General features: G+C 53.9%; 3 protein-coding genes across 3 annotated transcripts; 1 reads left to right on the forward strand and 2 right to left on the reverse strand.

Moving 5' to 3' along the window:
• Positions 1-824: 824 nt before the first annotated feature.
• On the reverse strand, positions 825-2,292 carry SLS55_005959 (uncharacterized protein; the record flags this gene model as incomplete). The annotated part of the gene is made up of 3 exons (XM_066777400.1): positions 825-1,384; positions 1,411-2,082; positions 2,136-2,292. 3 exons carry the CDS (start codon positions 2,290-2,292, stop codon positions 825-827), a joined length of 1,389 nt encoding a protein of 462 aa, XP_066631495.1.
• Positions 2,293-3,514: 1,222 nt separating this feature from the next.
• DLD1_3 (D-lactate ferricytochrome c oxidoreductase) lies at positions 3,515-4,613 on the reverse strand (the record flags this gene model as incomplete). The annotated part of the gene is made up of 2 exons (XM_066777401.1): positions 3,515-3,932; positions 4,000-4,613. 2 exons carry the CDS (start codon positions 4,611-4,613, stop codon positions 3,515-3,517), a joined length of 1,032 nt encoding a protein of 343 aa, XP_066631496.1.
• A 7,201-nt stretch (positions 4,614-11,814) lies between these two features.
• On the forward strand, positions 11,815-12,282 carry SLS55_005961 (uncharacterized protein; the record flags this gene model as incomplete). The annotated part of the gene is made up of 1 exon (XM_066777402.1): positions 11,815-12,282. One exon carries the CDS (start codon positions 11,815-11,817, stop codon positions 12,280-12,282), a length of 468 nt encoding a protein of 155 aa, XP_066631497.1.
• Between the last annotated feature and the right edge of the window lie 4,876 nt (positions 12,283-17,158).

Raw genomic sequence — 17,158 nt, forward strand, 5'->3', positions numbered from 1 at the left:
TTCTCGAGGATCTCCCCACGAGTATGGAAGAAGAAGCTGATGCCAGTGGTGGAGGTCCTCGCAAAGCTTTACTCGAAGTGATGCATACCTTCCAGCATCAAGGTAGATTTCCCGGTTCCGGGCTTTCCTTTCACTCAAAGGAGGCTATCGAGGGAGAGCGGCATATCTCATTGTGGTATTACTTTGAATCCAAAAACTGGTCGCATGTATGACGAAGTGCTTGCTCTACATTGTTCCGGCAGGAGTCCTGGCCGGGGTAGGCCTTGATGCACTAGAGATTTGCGAAACGGAGCACACTAAAATTAACAGACCTACGATATACTCGAAAAGTTTAAGCCGTTTGAGCTTACCGAAGGCGATACACTCTTCTTACATGGGTAGTTGAATCCATTATATGGATAAATGTGCACGAATTCAAGACTCGTATTTAGGTCCGGAGACTGGATTCAACTACCACGGCGGGTGACAAAATAAATTGCACCCCCGCGTTTATCCTACATAAATACTACATTATCAAGATAGTGTAGGTAGTTAAATACAAGATCCGGGCGTAAATGTACGTTTTAAATGCACATATTTACGTCCGGATCCTATATTCAACTACCCACCCGGTGAGTAAAGCCGCAAGGCAGTCAACTTTCCTTCTCGTCAAAGTCGAGTTCGCGACAGGACAAGAAGTGATAAAAAGTAGTTTTGGTGTAGCTACGGTATCTACTCAACCGACGCTAATCCAAAGAACTCAGAAAAGACGAGAACTATGTTGAAAAGTTCCCAAGTCGCGCCAAAGCAGGCCCAACTATGAAAAAAGAGAAAACAAGCACAGCTCAGAAGCAAACCAAGAACGCTACACCGGCAAACATCAAGCCACCCATGAGAAGACTTAGTGACGCGTTGGGCAGCGTAGTAGCTGCAGCTCCCTGGTTCGGTCTGGACCATACCGAGGTTATATTGCCAGAATTATCAGTGTTATTGTGGTCTGCGTTTTCGTTGCGGAGAGCGTTACGGATGTCAGCGAAAACACCATACACCGAGCTAAAGGTGTTGTTCTTCGTGTTCATGGCATAGCACCGTTTCGCCGCTTTATTAATGAAATTCTGGCTGTGGATGGCACTCAGGACCGAGTCGTCCGTCATCCAGGGGAACGAGACGTTGAACTGCGAGCCAACAGCCATGCCGCCCGTGTCGATGCCACGCACAAACTTCGGGTACGTCGCGGTGAAGTTGCGCATGACGGGGTCTTCAGGCATCTCGTAGTCTTTGTCTCCCATGCAGACGTCGTTGATGTCGCTTGAGGGGAGAACGGTGGAGCTGATGTTGAGGCTGGGAAGGTTCATGTTGATCTCAGCCTCGGCCGTGACGCCGGCGACAACGGAATCGAGAACGGCTTTCAGGCGCAAACGGATGGCAAACAGATGCTCGCGTCGCCATTCTCTATCTCGATGGAGCGAGATGTGAGGGTGCCCGCCCCGTACATTCCAATGCCAACGCGGCTGAACGGATCGGAGGTCAAGTTGCTGAAGTCAACATGGATAATGGGGTTGCCTGTCATCTCCCAAGTTGTTGCGTACCCGATGGCGAGCGGCTTCGTGAAGTTCCAGCTGAAGACAAACTCAGGGTGCACCATGAGGCCAGCCTTGCCGAAGCCCGGGATCTTGAAGCCCGCGTCGGGGATGGGGATGTCGCCGTCGGTGTCCGGAACAAAAGGGAATGCCACGTAGCCCGACTGTTCGCCTTGGACGAGCATGTCAAATTTGGTGACGAGGTGGTCGAGGTTAACCTCCAAGAAGCCTAGCTCCGTCAAGGACCAGTTTCCCTGCTTGACAACCAGCTGGCCCGTGATGGAACAATCGTTGCATTGGATGGAGACCAGCTTAGACGGATCGAAGCCCAGATTGGCGGGAAAATTGAGCTGCTTGCCGTACCACCTCTCACTGATGTTGAGGGATACTTCCTCTGGCAAAGCGGTGGCGGTAGGAATGAGACTGATATCGGGGAACACGGGGAGGCTTTTGCTGGCCGGGGTGGCGTTGCGAGGCAAGATAACGGCAGAAGTGGAGAGGGTAGGCAGCTTGGTCTCGTGTTCTGCGGTTGTCAGGAAAAAGTTGGTTCGTTCACAGGATTGACTTGAGACGTACCATTGCCGGAAGCCAAAATGCTCCTCTTGCTGGCAGACTGGTGAAGCGAAGCCAAGGCGCGGTTGCCCGGTGAGAGGTCAGATGCGTAGGCATGGCTCGAAAGGCATGCCAGAATGAGAGCCGCGAGTAGCGGCGCAAGAAGATGGGTGAAGCGCATAGCAGCGGCGACTTCGATGGTCAAGGATTTTCAGGGTGACGGAACGAAGTGCAGCTCCCGGAGGGTGTTGGAGGGTTGGTGCGAAGAAGATGGAGAAGGTCGGCGGGGAGTTATAGCCCATGGATCCGACTAGCGCGCTTCGGGGAGCGCAAGCGAGCGAGGTGGCCGTCCGCAACTGATGACGCGATGCGCGATGCTACTCGAACCCAGCCTGTCACGACAATGCCCTCAGCGTCAAGGGGAGAACTTCTGCGCTGGCGACCGGGCAGCCCAGCTGCACCCTATCTGTGAGGTCCCTCAACCAGTGTTCCCTCCGCAACGATGCAACTCTCAGCTGAAGTCGCGAAGGCAGTGTCCTGGCCAACCTGCGCTCTCTTCATGAGTCTCCACCACTTTGACTGCCCGAGATGGCCAACCGTCACACTGATTCGAGCTGTAGTTCCTCTCATTCCGAGGCATCCGTCTGACGCTGACCGCAGATTCCGAACCGAGAGGACAAACGCAGAGTTTGGGTCTGACAGCGGTGGTTGTCGTTCCCCGGACTTTTTTTTTTGGCTGGTCAAGCGACCAATCAGAACCCCCGCACGCCGCAAACACCCGGAGAGCCCGCCACCCCACAACAGAGACCGAATCGTTCGTCCTTGCCGACAGTCTTTCGCACACTTTCGCAGCGTACGGTGTGTAAACAATGCAACTCGCCTACGGTTCGCATTCTGGCAGTGTATGACACAGGTTTGATCAGCTTGGCAGCTCGCCCGTTCGAATGGACCCCTTGCGGAACCAAAGGCATTTGAGGATGACAGCGACGACGGCGACTTGGGAGGCAAATTCAGCCACAAGAGGCTATAGGACCACGAACTGTTCAGGGGCGAAAGGAAGATCACAAATTCAAAGAAAGCCGAAGGAGACTCCTGATAATAATAACAGCGTAGGCTAATTTTCTGCACTGAAAACGCTAACACACAAGAGTAAGTAGATTCGTTCATATACATAGAGTGTTCAAAGTTCGCATAGAGTTTGTATTTATGCTCTCTACTGGTCTTTTATAGACCTGGATGCTGATTGCTGGCTTATTTGCCTGCAAACCACTGAAAGTTTGCCTGTGATCGGCTTGATTTTCAACAAAGAGAGTCACAATGAGACGCCGCCAAAGCTCCTAGGAAACCGAACTTGATTGACTTTCAGCGCCGTCAGAATCCTGCATGACACCTCCGTTATGTCATCAGACCGACCCAAGACAACGCAAGACGTCGTCCTCGTTCAGTCCCACCAATTTGACACTGAAATCCCACAGCTCCCTTTGTTTCGTTTCATCAAAGGAGTCCGCGGCCGGCTTCACGATCTTCGAGCCGTCCAAATAAAGATCCTTCGGCTGGCTTCCGAGCAAGGGATCGTCGAGGCTGAAGGCCGCTCTCTGCACATCCGCCGCCGACCTTTCCACCGTCCGCAGAATCCCGTCCGGGTTGAAGCACTGCACGGCCCTGAACACACCTGCCGCGATCGGGCCCACAACATACTTCATGACCGGGCTGTCCAACTTATTCAGCATGTTGGGATGGATCATGGCGCCCGGGTTCACCGCCAGCACGCCGACGCCGTTCAGACGCGGCGTCGCGTCGATGCGTGCCTGCAGCTGATGCCTACGCTTCAAGTCAGCGTCCCCGCATCGACGAAAACCGGGGAGGGGAGGAGCGAAGCAGCACCCACATGAACATGATCTGGCAGCACTTCGACATGCCGTACCGCCGCATGACATCGTTCGCCTCATCGCCCGGCTCGGGCGTCCGCACGCCACGCGCAATGTCTTCGAGATCCCACGGCAGGTTCTCCGGCCGGTGCTTGCTCAGCGTTGCCGACTGCAGGTCGTGCGCGTGGCTCGACACCAGCACGACGCGCCCATTCTCGCCGTCCATGCTGGGCAGCAGGAGTAGCGTCAGGAGGAAGTTGGCGAGATAGTTTACCGCAAAGTTCATCTCGACCTTGGCGCCGTCCGCGTTCGTGTACAAGCGCTGCTTTCCGGGTATGACGGCGGCGTTGAGGATGAGGGCGCGGATGCGGGGCATTGTCTGGCTGGCGACTCGTTTGTTGATGGCGGCCGCGAAGGCGCGCACCGAGTCCAAGGTGGCGAGGTCCAGCTCGTGGACTTCGATTGTTTTGCCTGGCGCGGTGTCCGGGAGGGCGTGGAGCGGTTGCGCGTTTGCGGAGGATTGGTTGCGCACTGTGAAAATGCAGGCGTCTGCTTCCGGGCGGGTGACGATGCTTTCTGCGAGCGCGAAGCCGAGTCCGCCTGCTGCGCCTGTGAGGATGACAGTGCCGGTCATTGTTGCGATTGTGATTCTTGGGGGTTTAATGGAATATTGTGGTTTACAATGATCAATTTATCCTGCTGTCGCTGACTTGGTGCATCTCACAATTATTCAGCGCCTTGGATGAGACGCGGGATTAAGCTTTCCGGCCTCGCCGTGTGAGAAAGTAAGCACTGCAGGGCGGGAGCTCATATCCCCATCCTGCCGTGGCGTAGCCAGTAGTTCGCAAGCATTGCCCGATCGGGTCGTGCACTGACTATGCCAAGCTCTTCCCACCACCAACGGCCAACACGAATACGTCGTTGAAGTACGAGCCGGAAGAGCCTGAGTCAGTATCCGCTAAGACAGTCACACCAACAAGGGAACACTCACTACCCTAGTCATTCTCCGGATCTCTTTCGCATCCGTTCCGGCGGACAAGATGATGGCTGTGAACATTGAAAATTGTCAGCATGCTTTACCAAGATACTGGAAGGCAGCAAATCAACAAGTCCCATGCTTGGGGTACTACCCATCACTTTCTGAATCCACACTTTAACGTCTCATTCTTTCTTCTCGTATCACGTAGCTATAATAGCCTTTGCGAATCCTTCATATGTCCGGTGATATCGCCCGTCTCATTGTCCCACTTCCTGAATAAGTGCATGATAACGGACGGTGGTACACCTGCTAAAAAGGTTTAATCGAAAAGTGTCCCAGGGACCCAAGAAGAGTTTTAGAGGCTCAAAACTAAGGCTTCATTCAGTGCTCGGTATCGATCTTACTCCTATGAAAGACGCATCGGCCATCACCCTTTGTCCCGAAATCCACAAAAGCTGCGTCAAGAACATCCAGATGGACAAACAAAGACCCCCGCGAACAATCCATTGTACACTAACAAAGGCCCTCCCAGCCCCAAGAATAGCAACGCGATGCGCATATAACGCCCAACCCGCCCCATCCGCAACCAAACCAGCCAGACAGACAGCCTCGAACCCCCGAACCCCCGCACTCCCCACAACCACAAAATACGCGCACACACCCACTACCACAATGTCCACCCCCGCCAAAACCCTCCGCCGCACCTCCCGCCTCCCCGAAACCCGCTCATCCACCCCATCCACTGCGACCACCTCGTCTTCCTCCGCGAAGAAGCCGTCCCTCGCCCCGGCGCCGCTGCATGTGAGCAAAAACGAGGCCGCAGGCGCGCGCGTCGTGCGCGACAAGAAGCGGCTAGACATCGAGGAGCAGATGATCCGCGCCAAGACGAAGGGCGGGATCCTCGACGCAGCGGAAAAGGCTGCGGCGAGTTTGATTCCGGTGTCGCCTGGGCCGCCGCCGAGGGGGGCGTTGCCGGCGATACCAAAGAAGAAATGAGGTGGTGAATGGTAAGTATGAAGGTAGAGCGGTAAGTATAGAAGAGCGAATGAGGAGCAAGGTGAGTATGAAAAGGGTAGGTATGAAGGAGGAGGAGCAAGGTAAGTATGAAAGAGTAAGAAGGTAAGTAAGGAGATTCTGGTGTCAGGTGAGTAAAAGAATGGATTTGTCGTACACTGATTGGGTAATGGAGACAAGAATGGGATATAATCAGGTAAGAAACGTAAGCCAAGATGAGGTCCGGCGATGACTGTATCGTGCCGGGCATCCCCTGTAACGAGATAGTGTGAAGGGAAAAAGCGTAACAGTACACGGCCCCAAGGTAAACATCCAAAGAAAATGCAGCGCAGATTCGACAAAGGCCGACGGGAAAAGCAACGACATCTGCACCAAAAAAAGACAGGATATAGGTAGAGCAATGAATTAGGCAGAACAACGAGATGACACTAAGGTATATCGTAGTTCTTTGCATGTGGCATTCCAGAGATGGAATCCTCATCGAGCGGTGAAAAGTCGACTAGCGATCAAACCCCTGCAAAGATCAATTGCTGTCGAAACCGGGGGACTCGAAGCTGCCGTTCCCCAGATCCGGAGGGTCAGCATCAAATTCAAAGGTCGAACACTGCGATTGCTCTGCGATGATGGTGGAGTATGGTTCTACAAATTTCCGGTCTTCCTCACGCAGTGCGAGGCGTGGAGTCGCCGCCTCAGGGCCGGTCAGAAAAGCAGCTGTTGGATGTTGATCTTCTTGACAAGGCTGCGGAGAACTGGGGGAGGAGCCCGGTTCAGAGGTGGAGGATGCTGACGTAGCGTCAAAAATATCCCTGGGAATGACGATTTCCGGGTACTTCGAGGACCCGCCAATGTTTTCGGATCGATATTCAGAATCAACGGCAAAGTCATGTCTGCCGAAGCCACGCAAGTCGCCTACTCCGAATGGATGTTCCAATGGGAGACCGACGGGTGTCGTGGGGCATTGAAGGCGTGTTCTCGAGCTCCTGCGTCAACCATGAAAGGTTTTCGCTGACGATGGTTCCAGAACCTATCCCCGGAAACTGCATTAGTTGAGCAAAAGCTTCTTTGCTTGATTCCGCACGCTCACGGCCGCGCCGTTCTTGCATGGTACGTACGATTTCAACCAAGAACCTGTCGACCACCTCACGAAAGTAGGCGCCTCGGCTTCTTGTTCTGCCTCGAACCGTTTTACAACAGCTTGAATAAATGCAGACCCGGAGAGATGATCGGGCTCATCGTTGAGGTCATCTGGTCATGTACTGGCGGCTGCATGCTCGCCGAAATCTACGCACTGTCAGCTGCAATGCTTCCGTCTACTCTACCCATCACTGATGATTGGAAACGTACATGGTGACGGCATGGTCTCTGCATCTGGGAACAGGCGTCGATAAAGATAGCTTATCTAACGAGTTGTGCGTTCATCAGCTTCCCGTGCTGCAGGCTGGGTCCAGAGTGAAGTGTCCCAACTTGTGATCTACACTCACCACCACCCACACCACGAGACTCCGAGCGCATCCACGAGAGTGATGTCATCCTCCGCACCACACTGTCCACGCGCACCCCAAAGCTTCTTCTGCCTTCCACCCTAGCTCCATCGGGCCTAGCCCGCCGTTGCCAGGCCAGCGCCTCCCTCCGCCTGGGCACCTGCCACGCCCGCGGGCGGAACAACCGCGCCGCCGGTGTCCCCTATATAAACCCGCCAGGTCCTGGACCTCCCTCTCCTCTTCAGCTCTCTTTGCCTTTTGGCTTAGATCAAGCGCAGTAGCTGTTCTTTTTAGTTTAATCTCTAGAACGCCCCTACGGGGGCAAATCTTTTGATTAAACTAGTTTTTGGAACCCGTTCCGGGCCCGCTGGGCTCAGCCTATGATCCGGGACATAGTGTCGCCTCTATTGCACTGCCTGAGGCTGACGTGACTCCCATCTCTCTCGCTTCTTTTCGTCATTGCACTGGCCTTGCGCTGGTGGTTGAGGAAGAGGGTTCGATCGGTCTTGGTGAGCAGCCGGGCGGGTCTTGGTGGTGAGCGGGACGCCACGATGGCGGCGTTCACGATGGGCTGGCTGGCTTCGCGATGAGCTGACGTGATGGTTGTGCGTGCGGTCTTGGTGTTGAGCTCGCTGCGTTGCGTTGCGCTGCGGCGGCGGCGGCGGCGGTAGCGGACACTTTAGCAGCGTTGCGCATTGCGCTCGCTCGGCTTGCGCATGGTGCTCACACGGCTACTGCCGGGTGCGCTCCGCCTTCTGTCGGCGGTCGCGATGGTGTTGAGGTCCTCGGGTGGCCTTGCTGCAAGCTCGCCGCTCCATGTGTCGGCACCAGAGCCTGGTCCAGAGCCAAGGCAGAGAGTGCGAGGAGTGATAGCTACGGTAGCGAAAGCGCTTGGCACGCTTTGGCAGCGTTGTCTTTTTGCAATTGGCATCGCCATGCGTCGTGTGGTGAGCTCGACTCTGCTGGCCGCGCCCATACGATAGCTCCGCCCGCAGTCGAGCGCGAGACCGCATTGCAGGACGCCCGCGACCCGGCGCTCGTGGGGAGCTGACTCGCAGAGTCGATGTGCGTCGCATCAGGCACGATCAGTTTCGAGACTCACAATCATGCGCTCTGGCGGTCTTGAGCGGCGCCGACACTTGCGTTCATCCCAACCGTGTACGGCGCGCTCACCGTGCAGCTCTCGGCCATTGGAGCGGCCTTGGCTGAGCACGACCCTCAGAACCCTGCAGACACACACCGAACATCGCAGTGCGAGCCTTGGGGTAGACGGAGCCTCGCGGCGACACGCGGCCGGGCGCACCAGTTGCGCCCAGTTTCCCGCCCAACACTTCACCACCTCTCCAAGCTGACGCAGAATCCTGACTCGACCTCCAAGCCCACGGAACAACACCCAAAGCCGCATCATACAGCGCCGCCATCACTCCACCAAACCGTGCGAGAAGCGATCTACAGTCAATACAGCCTGAAGCCTTCATCTGCTCGCGCCGACCGCTCGCCACAAGCCAGCCGCAAAAGACGCCAGCCCAATGCTCTCGAGAACTCTAAAGCTTCACAGCCGCGTCCGGAAGAGACCTTGATTCCCGCTATCCTCCACTGCGCCTGTGTGCTCCTGCCCACTGGCGGACGAGCCTCGATGTAGCTGCGCCCACTGCTGCAAGCCGTGCCAGCTCCCCGCCGCCATCTTCGCTTCAGACACGTATACAGAAACAGAAAGGCTGAGCCTTAGGATGGCGCCGACGTGGTTGCCTCTCGGACGCACTTCCAGAAGGAAAGCACTGGTCATCGCGCCTGCGCTGCCATATCGCCGACATTTCCCGCTTTTCCATTCCCTCGTTGTGGGAAAGCACCAGTGATATCGCTGACACGAGTTGGCATCCCGATATGCTGCATGTCATAGTCTCCCAAGTTTCCGAATCAAGGAGTGCAAGCGTGCTGACTTTTGCCAGGCTCGCCTTCCAGAGTCCCTTGCCCGCACCACTTCCGCCTCTGCCCACCACCGCCCGAGCTTCGACGAAGCAGCGCCAACCGTTGCATGCCGCTCGGTACCCTCCCCGCCTCCAACTGCCGCTTTGGCTTTACAAAGATTGGAATACGACCCGCAAGGCTTCATGGCGACGCTGTTGCGCGTGCTTGTCGGATACTGGTGTCGAAAGCTAAGCAGCAATGGTTGCGTTCCGGATGCTGATTTTTTTGCGTTCCACTTTCCCTTCTTCGCTGCGGCAAAATTTCCGCAAGGCCGCTAACATGGATTAGCAACCGGAAACATGATATACAGCGGTATATCAGCATCTCAAATTAAGAAGGATACCATCGGGCCTTGCCCGCAGGCCAATCTCTTGTATCCATTCAATCATGGGCATCCGTCTAGCCATGATCAGGCGCTTAGGAAGTACAATGCGAGCAATCCATTACGACAGGTACAATAATAACAATGCATAACGTATGTAGCACTGCACCTTCCGGTCGGCTTTGGAGCTGAATCCCAGCAATGCACGAACGTTCACACGGATGGCCAGTACAAAGAAGCAAGGCGCAATGCTGTGGAAAACGGAGATGAGTTTAGTCTTTCTACTTTGATCCCTCGTTCATTCTTGCATTGTCCTTCCCTCGGCGCGGCTGCGCTGACAAAGAGCTGCAGAGCTTCTTGTAGCACAAAGGTTCTTTTGTACTCTGGGGCGATGCAAATGGCATCTTGCAGGACTCGAGCTCCAGCAACACCCTCCAGATGCCTGAGCTCCAGCCACACACCCCCAGACATCTGAGCTCGCGGTTCACTGACCAGCGCTCAAGTTTCTCTTCTCAAATTGCTCTGATTGCTATCCGCTTGATGCATTTGTCCCCTCCACACCGGATCCCCCGGGCCTCGCAGCTACCGAAAGCACTCAACACTTTGCCACCGACTTACAGCCGCATTTAGCAAATGTCGTTGCGCTAATCGCAATTTATGGCCTTCCGCTGTCTTCGTCAATGTCGCTTAAGTCCATACCAAAGCACACCAGCTATCTCGGTACAATGACCGGGGTCCGGACGCACCATACGCATGATCAGCTCGACTTCTACCGAATCGCCACCGCACTGTGGCCTGGTTGCGGGTTGAGAAGCGGCCCTCAAGCCCACGCAGCACGGCGACGCCAGCATCATTTCGCTTCCGCTTGCCCGGATCAACAGTCTTCTCCCAACAAAGACCTGCGACTGGCTCAGGCACCCTCCATCGCCGAACAGGAGCTTTGCCAATCTTGGGACAATTGTGACTTTGGGTACGGGCATAATGACGAAGAGCAGGATACAGGAAGTGCTTCCGGTCGCTGGTAGGAGGTACCCGTCCTACAAGCTGATGCTGGAGCGGTTTAGCCAGGACGGCTCTATGTCGTTGGGATCTGGTCGCCGAATGGGAGGTCTACTGCGTGGACACTTCAAAGCACCGTGATGGTGCTAATACAGGGAACAGCAGCGTTTTTCGGTAAGCTAAAGTCCCTGCTGTCGTGTCAGATTGTAAGACTGCTCGGATGACCGTTCTTTGTTATCGAACTCGACATAAGCTTCGCCCGTCTGGGCGAAGCAGATATTGTTCCGCATCGCCGGTAATGGAAAAGCTAAGAAAGGGAAACCTGCAATGCCAGATGCGCAGCCCATGGCCCAAGCTGCATCGTCACAGATCCCCATCGCTCGAGCCGGTGATGAAGTAGTGAAACAGTGAACATGGCAATGACTGGCGCGTTAACAGCAGGTTCAGCCTCGGCTGGGCGATTGTCTAAAGAGAAAATGTAAGGACCACATGTCGCGATGATCATGGCTCAGTTTCGCTCCGGGACGTACAAACAACTGGTACGACCGACGAAGAGCGCCTCTCTACGCTGTTGACTGTCACAGGATCCTACGCTGAAAGGCCCTCGGCAGCAGTCTTGGTCTGCTCTCGCTTGGCTGCAAGTCGGCATTTCGAAGGGCTATGATTCGTTACTGGTGTATCACAATGTGCGACGTTATGCGGGACGAAGGAAGACGATCTGCATAACGCAACCTACAAGCGGGGTTTTCTGTAAAGGTGTTGGCTGGCGCGAGTCACAGCGGACAGTCTCCACACAGAATCGGGCGCCAATAGAAGAGCGACAAAGCTAGCGAACCATGAGATTCGAAGTCTTCGACCCACGCTGCAAGGCTGACTTTCAGCGTTTTCGTGGTGGCGCAATTAGCATAGCCCCGCACCATATCCCCGTCGCATCGGTTGCCGTCCAATCCCTAAGGTGTCTGCCTACGCTGACATGCATACGCCGACGTGGCGAACAGGACCACGGCCATAAGAGCCTGGCCTCCACCCGCCTTGGAGCGAACACCCTGCACCTCTTTTTCTGCATCCCAACATGGCTGAAGTCATCGGCATTTTGTCCGGCGCTATCACTTTCATCGACGCAGGCAGCAAAGTCGCAAAGCTGCTCTCCTCCCTCAAAAATGCCCCCAGGCAGATAGCAGCATACCAAGAGGAGTTGCAGGATATGGTGAGGCTGGTGACCAACATGAAAGACGACCTCAACCGTTTGAGCAACGGTACCGGCTCGCTACCGTCATGGCTCATCTCGCAGTCTGATCTGAGCGAGATCGAAAGGTTCATCCGCGAGTCCGAGTCCACGGCAAAGCAGCTCGAGGCATGGCTCGACGTCTCCACAGCCTCGTCGCAACACGGACGGATGGAGAAGTCCTGGAAAGCGATACGAGCGCGGAAGCTGCAAAGCAAGATATTGGAAAAGCTGGAGAAGATGAGGGACTTGAAGGGGTCAATGCAATTCTGGTTGAACAGACAGACATACCTCATCTCCACAGGACAGCTGTAAGACCCTGTGCAGCCTCATTTTTTTACAAGTTCTGACTTTATCCCAAGCGGTGCGAACAGATCCATCAGGGCAGATGTACAGGGCATCCAAGGCCGCCTCGACTCCATGCACGGCCAACTTCGCACCTCTATGGGCAGCGCAGAAACATCCATCATCACCGCGGTGCAAGCGTCCGAAACAACCGTGATGGCTATGTTGCAGAATCAGAACAGGATGCTGAAGCAACTGATCGACGGAAGTCAAATCCAGTACACATCTGGCACACTACGACGGAACTCTCCCAAAACAGACCCTCTCGTAGATGACTGTACCTGCAAGAGGAGGCCTTCTTCATCGTATTACTCCTTGGGATCAACTTATTTCCGCGATGACACCCGGCATTTGCACGAGCTTAGATGCCCGCTCCGTCAGACGTCAGTGCGCAAGGCCGTTCTCGGGATCCGAACATGTGTCGGCCATTTCCTATTGACTGCTTCGTTTCCAGTTCGTGGGTTCTCTTTATCCCCCCAAGTGAAGTTGCCCGGCCGGGTGGTGGATATCAACCAGTCAAGCACGTTCAAGTTCATGACATCTTCTCTAGCTAAGATTGCAGAACAAAGGGACTACGAGAACGCAGGGCAAATGGAGCAAAGTTGTCGAGAGTTGATCACCGGTCTCAGAACTCGGTTCGCCAGTCTAGAGGGATTTATAACTGACCAGGACGTGCATGGAGATACTTTACTAAGCGTTAGTACTTACTATGCTCCCTCTTCTCGAAATGTACTTACTAATGTTTGTTGTAGATCTTCGTAGCAAGTATTGCCCGCCTTTTCATATTCAAGTATGATGAAGTCTCATTCGAACATGCCGCTTCAGTAATCTCGTTCCTACTTAGTCATGGAGCAGATCCAAATTCGGTCAATGATTCGTGGGTTACATCCACCACCAAATGATGTCTCCATCAACTAATGTTATTTTTAAGCCACCGTACACCACTGGATCTAGCCATCCTGGAGAGGAATAAGAGGATTATTCCTGGCTGGCATCCTGGCTGGCCTCGAGGATATCCGCTACTTGAGACCTTCCTGCAGAAGTGTGGATCTGACCCGTGTACTACCATGACTATCCCAATCCGAAGTTACAGCATTATAGTAGCATTGTTTTACAATCTTGAACTCGCAGTTGGTAAGGACTTTGTGTTCATGATCTACTGAGATTGCTAAACAAAATCAGATATTGGATATCCGGAATACTACTTACCAATATTTCGCAAGTCACTATCGAGCATGCGAGAATGGAGCACCAGAGGCCACAACTGGAACGAATACGACCATCGCTTCCCAGCACCCGTAGCGTGTGCAGTCGGCTGGATCGAGGCATTGGACTACCTCTTAGACTGGGGCGCGGACTGCCTCCCCGCTTTAAGTATGGCGATCGAAGAATACAATACACCCGCACTTCGGTCACTGATTAAGCATGGCTGTCCTGCATTCTTTATGTCGCCAAGCTTCTCTATGGAAACGTCAATATTGAATTTTTTTGATTCCACAAACTGGGATATCGCCGTGCAGCACATTGCACGCACCCGAAAAGCACTCGCTGAACTTGGGCAACGGATGTTGCCCGAGTGTTGGGAAAGACAGCATTTACGACACATTAATAGTCGGAGCATTCTGCTTGATCGTCATGCGCTTCACATTTGGGATATCCTCAAATCGGGGAATTGCAACCCGGATGCTTCCCTTTGGCCTGGAACCGCCGCTTCTGTCTATCACATCCACCCTCCAGACGTCTACGATACACGGGACTCATGTCAGCTGCCCGGATTACTTTGGCGGGCTGGATTCAAAGACGTCGAAATCGCTGATGGTGATGGACGCACGCCAATCGGGCTGGCTTTTGACAGCCTGCAACCAGATCTGTGCGAGTTCTTCATTTCAAAAGGCGCACATCCTTCTCCCGACTCTCTGTGGATCTATGTAAGGAGACTTCCTCAATTTTATCGACAAGATCTAGCCCCTCCACGGTGGATGCTCAAGAAGTTCCCACCCATGGAGAGAGACAACTGCACCTGCTACTGCTCGGTTACTGGATGTACACCTGCTACCGCTCTGGTTCGGAAGCCTATGCTGGGTTTTGTGGCTCAACGAAGGATGCTCGACGAGTTTGTGACCTCTCTGGACCACGGATCAAGAGAGAAATGCTGCATGGATCTTATAAGGCTGGAAGTCTTTGAGCGCTTGGGGATGGCCCACACTTGCTGTCGTTGCGAAGAGGATCCAACCTCCCGAATCGGCCGTTGGATTCCACCAGACGGAGATGAAGTTGAGGAGATGCAAAGCGAAGACAGGGAGCTCAGCATTATCCTTGAAGATTTCATGCAACATTTCTACTCCTTACGTCAAAGATTCCATGGCCGTTTTTCCTGCTTTCTGAACGGGCTCAGGGCAGCTGTGGATGATGTTCTACCATACGAAGACTTGCAGGAAGCTCAAGAACTCTCTGATGGGGTGGTTGAAGGAGAAAGCGACGTTCCGAACCCTGATCCACACCAAACGGATTTCAAAGTCATTTCCGATATTGTGCGCCACTTCCAGGATGTTTCTACATGCCTTGCGCCCTGCATTGAAGCGAACGTGCGGATGGGACTCAGCAAGGAATTGTATGAATACTTCCCAGACGCGAAAGAAGTATCAGTAGCTATTTATACGCTATGGAAAACGGGAATGTCGAAACCTGCGTTTCGAGGATACCTCTCTCTCATCTCTCATGAGATCGGAGAGCGTCGGTGGAAGGAGGAGGTTTTTGAAGATTCGCTTCGTCATTGGCTCATTCCGCGTTGTATTGCTATTGTCATACGAGACCTGAGTCTCGATCGCGGGGATCGCATACCTCAAGAGATTGTAGATCTCTTGGACGGCGAAGGCATCATCCAAGAGGGAAGGTTCCCCGACGATACACCGAGGCCGGAGGCTGAGGATGTTTTTGAGCAGGCCATTGGTATGCTGGCCTGGTAGGGGTATGGAACGAGCAGGGTGGAGGAGGCGGAGGAGCAAATGCGGACAGCATTCAGGCTCCATGACGACCTTTCACATTTGAACTCTGTTGGCGGCGCATTCTTTCAGCCACTTCTACCGTATCCAGATTTTGTCGCAGTTGTTTTCAGTTGGCTGTTCCCTTCAATCCCACAGAAATTTGTAACAGTCACGCGTTATTGTACACGCGCAGCATCACCTTTAGTAAAGCAACAGTAGGGAATTGAAATGCCCAATCAAATATCCACTGGTGGTGATCCATTGCAACCCAATATTCCACAGCTTTGATGGTCTCGCGTCATGCTCTTCCATGATGGAAGTCGCGGAAGGAGCCAAGCTAAGGCCGCTACCAACGTCGCTTACCTTCACAGGTAGTGTAGGTGCCAGGCTAATCTGCGGCGAGGTGCCATGTACGTAAGGGATCTGTGACCTGGCCCTACAGAGAGCCGTTCTCGTGCGCATTGGAGGTGCTTTTCAACTCATTTTCGAGGGACTGGACCATCACGGCGACTTATGTCGAAAACAAGAATGCTGTTCGCCTCTGTAGTCATTGGACGGCGACGCAAGGAGCAAGGGTAATAGTCTCGGCGTAGTAGCGATAGTGCCGGATGCTGCAGCCGCAGCCGAACCTATTCTTGCGTCAACGAAAAGTGTCAAGTATGTTTCTTTCGGATCACGATGTCGGTATCGACCGGGCCTTTCGTGAAGTTATCGATCTGGCAATTCATGAACCGGCCTGCCGCCTGCACGGCTCTGAGTATCGCCAAACCCATGCACGGAATCACTGCCACGGCTCTCTGGAAGTACCGTCTGACGGCTATGACGGCGATGGATCATCCGGAAGCAGCGCTGCTGGACCTAACCACCGCTCACGAACGAGGGCGCTCGCTGAAGCAGCATATCCGAGAGTGCGGCGCTGTCCTGCAGCATCGCTCGCTTTATCAGCATCTTGTACATTGACAGACTCGAACGAAAAGGGAAGCAAAATGCCAAGGGCAACCGCAAATCCTTACAGACTTTCGCAGCAGGCGGCTCAGCATTCGTACTGAAGTCCTAGTTGGAGGCGGAGCCTGGTCTCGGGTCACCGAAACCTGGAAAATGCTCATCATCCGGTGGAGGGTAAGTAGAATACGACAATCAGTAACCCCTTGCTCTTCATAGCTTCCTTCGAGCTTACATGATCAGGCTCGCTGCAGATCGGCAGAGCGGCTCGAAAATACCATTTGTGAATTGCCGGGCGCGGTGGAATCGAACAGACTGCTGTAGATGGTGGCCGCCATGGTAGTGTCATTGCCAGGGTAAGTTGTGTGTTTGGCCGAAGTTGTGACTGGACTTCTTTCCTCTTATCATCGATGAGACAAGGGAATGCCTTCCTTGAGTAAATCGTATCGCTAAAAGGTGACGGAATTTGTGGCCTGTCATTCATGCGCTTCGGCTGCGAGAGAATGAGAAGGATCGGCGAGTCATGCAATCATCTGGTCGTCCTGACCTCTGAAGCGGGCAATCGCCCTGTCATTCGCCCAAGGAGCGTAACGGTTGTTGGGTCGTGTGATTGCTGGATGACTGGAAGTGCAAGTTCGGAAGCAATTTGCGAAGCGTGAGAACGATTGATCACAAAGACGGCACTGGAAAAAGCAAACCTCGCATGCAAAACCAAGGCTGGAACGTCGCGAAAGGCCGCAGAGGATTGCGAATGCCTCAAGCTGAGGACTGAGGTTTGGTGTTGGCTTCCATCTGCAAATTGACGGGTTAGTAGATCCGACACGAGAGTAAAGAGACGAACAATGTAGGTTGTTCTGCGAAAGAAACATTGTGTTGCAGTGGGCGAGCCAGGACTTCGCAGCCGAGTACAGGCTCCGGTA

This window comes from Diplodia seriata (genome assembly GCF_021436955.1).
Source record: "Diplodia seriata strain FDS-637 chromosome Unknown scaffold_6, whole genome shotgun sequence".
Classification (NCBI taxonomy): Eukaryota; Fungi; Ascomycota; class Dothideomycetes; order Botryosphaeriales; family Botryosphaeriaceae; genus Diplodia; species Diplodia seriata.